General features: G+C 37.4%; 2 protein-coding genes and 1 non-coding gene across 3 annotated transcripts; 1 reads left to right on the top strand and 2 right to left on the bottom strand.

The window, feature by feature from the left end:
• The first annotated feature begins 6,625 nt into the window (after window positions 1-6,625).
• On the top strand, window positions 6,626-7,973 carry LOC107641497 (F-box protein SKIP23-like). The gene has a single exon (XM_016344987.2). The coding sequence runs from the start codon at window positions 6,626-6,628 to the stop codon at window positions 7,928-7,930; it is 1,305 nt and encodes a 434-aa protein (XP_016200473.2). The 3' UTR covers window positions 7,931-7,973.
• A 203-nt stretch (window positions 7,974-8,176) lies between these two features.
• LOC107644766 (ATP-dependent Clp protease ATP-binding subunit) lies at window positions 8,177-9,372 on the bottom strand. Its single transcript, XM_016348693.3, has 2 exons — window positions 8,836-9,372; window positions 8,177-8,681 (listed from the first exon to the last, which is right to left on the bottom strand). The coding sequence occupies exons 1-2, from the start codon at window positions 9,262-9,264 to the stop codon at window positions 8,406-8,408; spliced, it is 705 nt and encodes a 234-aa protein (XP_016204179.1). The 5' UTR covers window positions 9,265-9,372; the 3' UTR covers window positions 8,177-8,405.
• Window positions 9,373-9,829: 457 nt separating this feature from the next.
• Window positions 9,830-10,024, bottom strand: LOC148566357 (U2 spliceosomal RNA). Its single transcript, XR_015885093.1, has one exon. It is a non-coding gene; the product is annotated as a U2 spliceosomal RNA (small nuclear RNA).
• Between the last annotated feature and the right edge of the window lie 972 nt (window positions 10,025-10,996).

Genomic DNA, 10,996 nt, shown 5'->3' with positions numbered 1-10,996 from the left:
AAGGAGAACCTTTCAAATCCGGCTGTAGCATCTACCATTCTGTCGACATATGGCAGAGGAAAATCATCCTTAGGGCAAGCTTTGTTTAGATCTCTAAAATCCACACAACACCGGATCTATCCATTTTTCTTCTTTACTAGCACTATGTTGGCTAACCAAGAGGGGTGTTGTATTGGTTTGACAAACTTGGCTGCGAGTAACTTTTTGATTTCTTTCTTTACTTGAGCTTCTATTTCATTGGAGAATTTTCTAGGAGCTTGCTTGACAGGAGTTGCTCCTTTCCTCACGGCTAAATTGTGGGTTACCAGGTTTGGATCTAACCCCGGCATTTCATCATAGTTCCAAGCGAACACATCTCTGAACTCTGTTAATGGCGCTATCAAATCCCTTTTCTCCTTCTCCCCTAGAGTTTTGCACATGAACAAAGACCTCGGGTGTTCTTCAGTCCCTAAATTAATCTCTTCCAACTCTTCCTCCTTCTGCTTTGCTTCATCATGGAGTTGGAAAGGGGCATTTTCTATGCTGCTTTGCAGATGTTCTTTTTCTTGTACACTTAGGATGTCGGGGCCAGGGGAGTTCTGGTAATTTTTCTCCGCTGGACCCCCGAGTTCCTATAGGATACACCACCGATATCCTCCACCTGGGAGAATTTCCTTATGAAGCCCTAGGTCTTTGATTGCTGTTGCTCATTTTTTGGTGTTTTCTTTTGGTGCTTCCTCCATCAGGGTGTTCTTCCGTACTGCTTTTTGTCTGGGTGTTCCGATGGCGCATTCCTGCACAGGCCTTATTTTGTTGACCCCTGGTAACGCAAGCTCTTCATAGAAACTCGCATCCACTAAATGTGCTTCTCCCGCATCAAAGGGTGTTACAGTAGCTGAGATGCTAATATCTTTCCCTCTCTAGCTAGACTTTATGCATTGATGCCAACTTGAAGGAACGCACCGATGTAAATGAATCCATGGACGTCCCAGTAGGATGTGGTAGCTAGAGCTTCCATCCACTACGTGAAACTTATTATTGGTCTTTATGGGGCCAACCTCCAAGACAGCATTAACACACCCTCTAGATTTTACATCCACTCCATTAAAAGCATTGAGCCCTACTTGAGTAGGCTTTATCTGATCAGCAGAACCTCCCATTTCTAGAAATATATGAGTGGGTATGATGTTTACCCCTGATCCAGCATCCACCAAGGCCCTTCTGACCTTCATGCCTTCTACCACTGCTTTCACGTACAATGGTTTATTATGGTAAAACTCCCCATTAAATGAGTCAGGGTCCCGAAACACCAGGGCGTTTGCATGGGCCTTTGCTAATCTTGTGAGCGGAGCGTTGATGCCCCCAAAACTTTTTTCATGCTTCTGAATGACTCCTATTAGAGCTCTGGCCACCTCTTTCTGAATGTGGGGTTCCAAGCCAAGTTAGTTAAACATGATTCTACAACCTCGAGACTTCAAAAGACCTCTTGTCAACGTGTCTTCATCCAAGGACTCCTCCATGGTAACCATCTCTTCTGCTTCATCTACGATCTCTGTTAGCATTACTTCTCCTTCAACGCCTATCATTTCAACATCATGTTGAGGAAAAGGAGTGCTTTTTACACCTTCTTGGTTTTGTTCCCCATTTAGGAGTATCTTCCCTTCCTTCACTTGCCTATGAAACATCGTCCTCACCACATAACAATCGGTCAACCCATGGCCCTTATTGCGGTGCACCATGCAATATCTTGGATCTCTCAAGTCTTCAGATGTTGGTGGCTCTCTATCTGTTCTAGGGTTTAATGTTCCATCCTCAAACCATCCATTTACAACAACCATGGCCTGAGCTCTGGAGAGAGGTAGTGGGGTGGAGGACTGTTTTTCTTAACACCCTTAGAATAGGAACTCCTTCTGCCCCTGCCATCAGCGGCACACACTTCTAGAGGAGAAACTTCTTTATATCTCCTTCCATTGCGCTTCATTGCCTCTGTTATGTCAGATGCTCTCTTTAAGAGCTCAGAGAAAGTGTTTATGTTGCTCATAGAAAGATAAATTTGGGATCCATCTTCCACATTTCTAATACACTCGTACACCAATTGTGGCTCTGGGAGAGTGTCTATACAAAGTAAAGCTTGATCTCTGTACCTCTTGACGAACGCTACCAATCCTTCTCCTTGTCTCTGTTTCACTCTCCCCAGGTCCATGATGTGCATGGAGGGTTCCTCTTCCAGGAACTTGTTGCAGAACTCCGTTACTAATTGCTCCCAGGTGTTGATGCTACTGGCTTTCAACTTGCAATACCACGTGAATGCCCTTCCTGTCAGTGATTTTGAGAACTCCTTGATCTTGAGCTCCTGGTGGTTCCTGAACACCCCGAGATCGTCCAAGAATGAGAGGATGTGCTCTTTGGCACTTCCAGTACCATCAAATTTACGAAAGGTAGGTGGTTGGTACCCCTTAGGATACGGTTTTGCCAAAATATGATGCCTGAATGGTGGACTTATCTCCCAAGTGGGTTCACTTGCTTCTCCTTTTCCCTTTAGAATACGTGCCAACTCCCTACGAGTGACTGGGGTGTTCTTGTCTTTCTCCATATTCTCCTGGTTCGCGAATGGAGGCGGTGAGGGGGTTCTATACCTCGTTTGATCTCTAGCCATCATTTCTGTGATCAAAGCTTACATCTTTGTTTGGTTGTCTATCATATAGTTGTACACATGAGCAGGAATGGTTACATGAGTGTGCATGCCAGTGGTACCTCCAGCATGGGGTGTGAAGAAATTTGCATGGGCATGAGCTTCTTCTCCTCCTGCACCCAGATTCTGCTGCTCCATGTGTTCCTCTTCTTGGTTGTGCTCGTCCTCATCTTAAGGTGATCCCAAGCTGAGGTTGAGATCCCAAGGAGTTATTGAGCGTCGCTTAGGTGGTCGATTCTGCCCAAGATGAGTATTGCTAGATTCAGCCATCACGTCGAAGTGTTCTTCCCCAGTGGAGTCGCCAGATGATTCGGGTGGGTTTCGTGAGAAATAGATTAAGTGAAAAATAATGGTTAAGATGAGAGATTAGGGGTAAGTAAACTTGTGAGGAAGACACTTCTATTAATGGCAAATAAGCAATACAGGAACTAATAATGAGGAATAGAGGTGGAGAACAAGTGTTGAGACCTTTACTAATGTCACAAGAGGATGAACGAGCTTTTTGTTTAAAGTGGATAGGGTTGGTTAATGGTTGTCAAGTGCTCTGGTGGAACACCTGAATACCAGTTTTTACTCGTGAAGGTGAAGGTGAAGGTGTTTAGAAAAGAAGCTCTCAGAAGAGGATGAAGGTGAAAGTAAATGATGAAAAGGGTCGTGAAGAAGAAGATGATCAAGGTGAAAGTGAAAAGTGAGAGTGAAGGATGATTTACAGAGGTGGCTTGAGGTCCTTTTTATAGTGTAAAACCATGATGAAGAGGACACCCCTTGGCCAATGGTTTTAGTCTGACATTTGGTTAAATGCTCTTTCCAAAATATCTTTAAAACCAATCAATCTCTTTCTTTCTTAAGAGGAAACTTCTCATGATACTCCAAATACCTGCATAATACACAGAGGAGAATAGCATAGCCCATTACATAATGATAATAAAATTTATGATAATAAATAACCTGAGGGTGAAAAAAGACTTGCCATTTTGGAATCTTCAAGTGTTCTTGTAGTTTTTCAATGTTGTCAATTAGATACCATGTAGTGTTTTGCTTTAAGCAAACATGGGACGTGCTTTTTCTTGCATCCGGCTGACAAAGAATAAATTTCATTATTCAAAAGGATAGAGTTTTTTTTAATTTAAAATAGCTCAAAATCTAACCTGGTCAAATAGAATGATCCTAAAAGATTCATGATAAAAAAAATTTCTAATTACTTGGCCATTTCCCCCTCCAGGGCCTCTATGAATGAAGACTCGGCTGCAACAAAATTGTATAGAAAATGTTAAATGATCATTTTTGCATCAAATTATTTATCTTCTTAACAAAGGTAATGGAAAATAAACACAGAGGAAAGACATAAAGCCTTGCTTCTAGTATAATTTACAAAGGCTATAAAGTCTCCACTCTCCACCAAAAAAATATTAGATATAATATTAACATTACATCAATAATCAATCTGTATAAAATTTAATCACCAAGTCAAAAGTAGTCCACTACCTCCCATTCCAGGTAGATAAACATACATAGCTTAAAATTTTAGAAAGGGAAAATTAAGAAAAGAAGTACTCACTTTGTTCTCTCTTTTCTCTGACTTTGCTTTGCTACTGCCTCCTCCGTCTCTCTTCCATCCTCCTTTCCCTAATCAACTGGTCAAGTCTCTCTTGCACTATGGCTTGTGCAACGCTAAACACCGAAGGGAACCGATTAGAGGCTGATGAACTCTCTGCTTCCTCTATGGAAGACACACTAAGCCTCCTACAACTACTGCAGCATAAGGCCTTGCATCCTTTCTGCTATGAATTTCAGTGCTTCAAAGCAAAGACAGGAGGTAGCATGTTGCTTTGCCTTTTGGTTCATTATTTTTTTTTTCTTTTGCTTTAGACGTAGCAAACAATAAATAAGTTAGGCTTATTTACTAGAGGGTAATAGAAATTCTATTCCTGAAATTGCGTGAAAAACTGCAGTAATATATTTCGCTATTGTCTTACATTTATGGATTTGTGTGTTAACGTTAGTAAATACTGACTTGATTTGTGCCTTCAATGTCGAAGTTTTATATCATACTGATGACTTTCAAATATCAACAAGAACAAGAATCGAACTTTTTTCTCATTTCCTGGGGTTGGCTACTTGAACCTAATGATGCAATAGTTTTGTATACTGTTATTGCCATGTTAATTGTTATTTCTTCCCTGATTCCTGTGACTTGCTTAATTTCACTATTTTGTACTACCCTATAGCTGTTTTGGGACTAATTTGTTCAACCGTGGCATTGACCTAGTTTGCTGAGGCTATCTGCTCCCCTGGAGGGTTGAATTAGAGAAAAATTATCAACCCAAATGCCGGAAGCATATGAATGGTTCTGGTCTGAGCAGGTTCCAGCTATTGTGGCATCCTTTGTTAATAAGTTTGAAGGGGATGGACGCTTTTCTGCTAGTGCTATTTTTGTGTGTTCACTGTCAATAATGCATTTTTATATGTTGAGCTATTAGCTTTCATTGGTCTGCACAGAGAATATCTCGTTCATTTTGGGCCGAGAGCTACAGTCTGTAGAGAAAAAGATGAATGAGGTTCAAAAGAGATTGTTTTCTGGGTGAATCTTGCTCAGAGGCAACTGCAGCAAGTTATTGATAAGGAGAAAATCTGGTCAAGACTGACAACTTTTGAAAGTATTCAGGCAAGTTACATGCATCTCTGAAGACAGCTTGGTTTAACCTTCTTGAATTCATACTCAGTTCAACTGACTACGCATAAGTCTCACAGCTAAATTACCATAGTCAGACCTATACTTTGCTTGAAAATGCACTCGTATACAAATTCTTATTGGTTGATGGGGTTATGGTCCAATGTTTCTGACCTTAGTTTAATTGTGTTGAGATCCACAATTCATGCCATTGTTCTTGAAATTTTTATTTTGGTTAGACTTTGAAACTAAAAAGTAGTTCATAATGTCTAGATTTATTTATCTATTTTATTTTAAATGTGAAAAAATATACGCTCTAAGTTTACTTAATATGAAAACTAAAATGTTATGAAGGACAGATCTTTCTTATAAGTAACAAAAACGAAGAAGAATGAATTGATTTGAGTATAGCAAATTAGCAAAGCTAAATCATCTTCCTGTCATGTATTTACTTTGCCGTAACAGAGAGCTTCAATAAAACTTTTTCATGGTCCAATGCTAAATCTGCCGATGCGTAATTATTAATTAATAATGGACCTTTGTGACCAAAGTTATTTCAAGTTGGAGGAGGGAGTGAATCACTTGGTTAGCCAGTTGTTTGTTTTGAGTTGGAATCACATACTTGGAAGTTCTTCCGTATTGTTTCTTTTATAAGGTTATTGTTAGGTCATTCGGTTCCTGAACGGGTCGGAGGTACTGTGTATGCGGGGTGATAGGAACTCCTGCGTGATCCGATTTCCTGGGCTAACGATAATTTATTTAGTAGTATTTTTAGAAATTTTAAATTAAATTAAATCTGATATAATCTAATAACATTAAATTCGATTTAAATTAATTATTATATATTTATAATTTTAAATTTAAATCAAATTTGATCTAATCTAATATGATCAAATCTTATTTAAATTAAAGTTATCTTATCTTTAAAAGATTTAAATTAAATTATCTTATCTTATTTTTTAGGCTAGTCTGTTAAAGGTTATTTAAATATTTTGAGACCATTTAGTGAATAAAATTCGTCAGTTGCTTTATACGCATTTTTATTGTGTGATTAAGTGAGGTGAGTGATTTGTTTATGAAAAAGATTGAAAGATCTAACACTAAGGTAATTATATTAGTATCCTTTTAATTTCCATTCCTCTAATTTTTTTTTTGTGACTTTTTATTCCTCTAATCTAGATTGTTAAGAATAGATTCTTTGAATGTCGAAAAACTTGTAAGTAACTTAAGTTATTAAGAACAATTTTTTTAGAAGTTTAAAAAAATTCTTTACCTATCTTTTTATGTTTCTGTTATATTTTTGTGTGGTCTTTTTCTTATCTTTTATCCTTGATTTCTATTTTCTTATCATTGCTTGTACCTCAGACATGGGTGATACTGATGGATGGGCACACATTGATGAAGATTTGTTGCTAGAAATATCAACACGGTTTTTTTCATACGATGATTATATCCAACTTGGATTGGTTTGCAAAGAATGGAGGTTGAAACTTCCAAAGATTCCCAATGCCAACAATGTTCCGTGGCTGCTCATACCTGAAGAAACAGAGAAGAATTCTTATGAAGACGAGGAGATCTATCATCTCATGCAATTACCTGTTGCAGGTCAAGAAATTCTTGATACTCACGGCCTTAAAGAGCGGGGAATCTACCATGTCATGCTGCCAAATATGCAGATGCAGAACTATGTCATCCGTGGTTCTTCTCATGGATGGTTAATTATGGTATCCTTATCTGAAGGTACCGTGTTACTGTTAAATCCATTTACAAATGTTGAGTTTCGTCTTCCTCACATCTCAACTTTTCCTAATGTAATTAAGTACGAGCCTGATAATCATGGAGACGAATACACTCTGTTGGATTTTCGAGACAGAAGTGAAACTTTTGATTGCGATTTCACTCATAAAATTCAACTTTTGAAGGTTGTTATAAATTCACCTCCTGACTGCAACAATCATAATTTTATGGCGGCTGCCATATATGGATTTCAACGTCGATTAGCCTTTTACAAGTCTAATGATATGAGATGGGTAGAGTTTCCAACTAGAAATACCGAGTTTGAAGATGTTATATTTTTTGGAGAGAAGATATATGCAGTAAACCATGCTGGCCAGTTATATGAATTTGATACAAACACAAAATCAGGGCGGCTTGAGGGAGGAATCCATGAAGTCAGACCTCCATCTCGAGTTGACACAAGCACTTTAACGATTAAATATCTGATTGGATGTGCCAATGGAAGTTTATTAATGTTGGTAAGACATTTTCGCACTCGTTTGAATAGAAGACGCTATGATGAAACTTACAAATTCGACATCTATGAACTGAAAAAAAATGGAAAAAAATGGTCAAGAGTTTATAATTTGGGTGATTACATACTAATGATCGGATTTACTTCTTCTGTTCAAATACCGGCATCTTATCCAAAGACAGGAAATCAGATATTCTTCTCCGATAACATGATAGAGAAATCAATTGACCATGTTGTTGCTCAAGATCTTGGCGTCTTTAGTTTGGAAAACAGACGTTTTTATAGACTATTGTTAGATGTGAAGTTTTTTTGTTCTCCCCTTTGGTTGCTACCCTAATTCAAAGCTCTCAGTTTTTATCCTTGGATTTTAATATATTCTTTTTCCAAGTCTTTGTTTAGATTATTTACTATTTATTTTAAATACTTGTTCTTCAAACCATTTTAGTGTTATGATTTTGATTTAAAGCAATAAATACTTATAAAGTATAATTATATACATTAATGTTTATGTAGCTTACCTAAATTGGCCATGGATATTATGACTTGTGACCTTCTCAAATTTCACATCCAAATCTCAAGAACATAAAAAGTTAAAAACCGATGATTTACCACAATACACTAACAAATATACAGTTACAGCATTATTGCTATACACATGAAATGTGACACAGAACAGTAAGCTCTAGAGTGAATAAACTAATCCAATTTTAACTTCTGTATTCACTGAAATCTTTACTCAATATTTTTAACTTATTACGAAAATACTAAAAATAGATTTCAACAATGTCCAAAGTGTGATGATGATCGCTTCTTTAAGATGAGGCAGATATTGAGATCACAGCATTGAGGTCAGCAAGGCACTCAGTTGGAAGGGCAAGGAAGGAATTCATGAGAAAATCATCAATTGGATCAACTTTTGCCACACCAACCAGCCTGCAATTCCCCTCTTCATCCAATCTCTTCCCTCTTCCACTTTTCATGTCACCCTTCGATTCTTCAGATGTCAACACTGTCTTCACCATTAGTGGTGGAGCCTTGTAGATACTCCCAGCAGAAAACAAGAACTTGGCCTTGAATTCAAAATCAACCTAGCTTGTTACAAAGATGATTGGCACAGTTAATAAATATCGTATCTAACAAGAATTTAAGTTCAATTCCCACTATTGATGTAAGAATTACTTTGCCATATATATAAAATTGTAGAGTTCAAAGACTAATCTCCTATGAGATTAAATTGATTACCTTGCCAGAGTCTTGGTTAATGGTTCCTTGGAATGCTTCTGGGACTATATCAATCTTCAAGAATGGGGGCAGTGGCAACCCCAGAAACTTGGTTGTAGAATTAGTTAGTGGTGGAATATAGAGTGTCTCAAGGTCAAATGAAACAAGAAGCTCATTAATGTTATCTGTGGCCACCTTTGCAACAGAACCAGTTCCAAATCCACCTTGTGCATCATATTCAAAATCAGGGTACCTTGAAATGCCAAGCTTGCAAGCCCTTTGTGTCTTGAAACTAACAGTGTAAGACTCATCTTTTGAGGGTTTAATGGTGGTTATGCTTGTAGTGGAGGATGTAGAAGAAAATATAATGCTGCTGCTTCTTCTTCCTCTTCTAAGATTTGGTTCCTTAGTGTAAAATTTGCATGGAATTGGTGCACTTAAGGAGTTCATTTTACAGCTCCTATGGTGTGTCTCTAACAGTAATTAGCTTTCGAAAAAAATCCAAAATCTTATTTGGGTTGGTCTGTGGCTGCGAATCTCTTATCTTCTTCACTTGGGTCTTTCCTTTGTGCAATCAGTAGCCAACACTTGGCAATTCGTTAATAGCATTGGAGTTAAGGAATTGCATCAATATATTTTTTATTTCGGAAATGTTTGGTAACGAAAATCAGCCAAAAACAGTATAGTTTAATATTTATTAATTAATTAAAATATTATAGTTTAACATTTATTAATTAATTAAAGTATTAATTAATTAATACACAACAATTAATAAATACTAAATAAGACAAATTTTTTTTGTTTAGCTAGCTTTACCCTTTTTATTTTTGAGTATAAATACAGATCTACACTACATGGCCAGATGGCCTATGCCACCTCTATTCCCTGAAACATTAAGATCTTCCGAATAAAAGTTTCTTTTTTTTTTTCGGTAAATTAATAAACAGCTTTTACCATAAAACCATTCACTTGACCATAGCATGAACAAGATAACCAACTATTTAAACTGCGCTTGGTGGGGTGCGCCAGGCCCTTGCAATAGTGCAACGCATGGGCGACGCTCGAGAGGCCCAGTAGCAAGCTACTGTGCGGCCACTCCCCCTCAAAAAATAAATTTAATATCGTGTGGGCCAATGGCCCACATATCAGATATTAAACTGATAAGAACAGATACTACACTTGATCTTAGCCAAAAGGCCGAGAAAGGTATGAGTTGCTCAGACTAGCCATGCTTTTTTTATATCAAAGCCTGTGGTTCTTGTTCACTACTCCACCCCGATGTGAGCTACCTCACTAGCAAGTAGCAACGCAATTACACGCAGTACACAACAGAGGCTATCTCACTAGTGTGTTGTGTGTGTGTCTCTGTTTCGTTGTTACTTTCATGCTTCAATTACAAATCCCATTGAAGATTGAAGAAGAAGAAAAGGTTAGGAATGCCCATAGAAAGAGTGGTAGTGATTCATAATTGACATTATATTTTGTAGTATCCACATGGGTCATACAAGATGCAATAGCATTTCAAGTTTTTAACCCTTGTCATGATAATCTTATATCCACAAGTTAATGATTGTTTCCTTTGAAAAGCAAAATATAATGTTATCCACACGTCTGCTCCAAGTTCTTTGGCATATAAATGTTTCATTATGTTTGAGAACATGAGAGGCGATAATGCCATGATATAGCATGGAATCATAATGAATAATATTTTGTCCCTCTTTTTTATTAATCAACATCATTGTGCAACGTGGCAGGGATAAACCATTGCATAGTAACTTAGTTGTTCTCCTCATACTATAGGGTCACTAAAAGGATTGGACAATAATGTGCCATGTTTTTAATGTCTCATTACCCAAAAATGTTGGGAAATTAAAGTTCCAATTGCTTTTGGCAAAGGAGACATATAAGCTTTGAGGTGTTTCCCTGTCTCTCTCTGAAGAGTGTAGCAACAACATCATTAGTAGTGGATGTGTTATTGCCCGTTCTCATCATCAACACATACATAAATCCCAAGCTTTCAAACTGTACTTTATAATCGTGTGGTGGCTCTTTTGGTTTTTGCTCTTTCATTCTCTTTTCTTATTGTTATAATTATTATTTTTTAGAGTATGAAAATCCATTGGTTCACTAATCACTACTAAAAGAGAATAAGTATCGAATCTCTTGAACTAACTAAATATTG

The sequence above is a fragment of the Arachis ipaensis genome, chromosome B5, assembly GCF_059453495.1.
Source record: "Arachis ipaensis isolate K30076 ecotype BB chromosome B5, ASM5945349v1, whole genome shotgun sequence".
Taxonomy (NCBI): Eukaryota; Viridiplantae; Streptophyta; class Magnoliopsida; order Fabales; family Fabaceae; genus Arachis; species Arachis ipaensis.
This window is presented reverse-complemented; position numbering and strand designations above follow the sequence as displayed.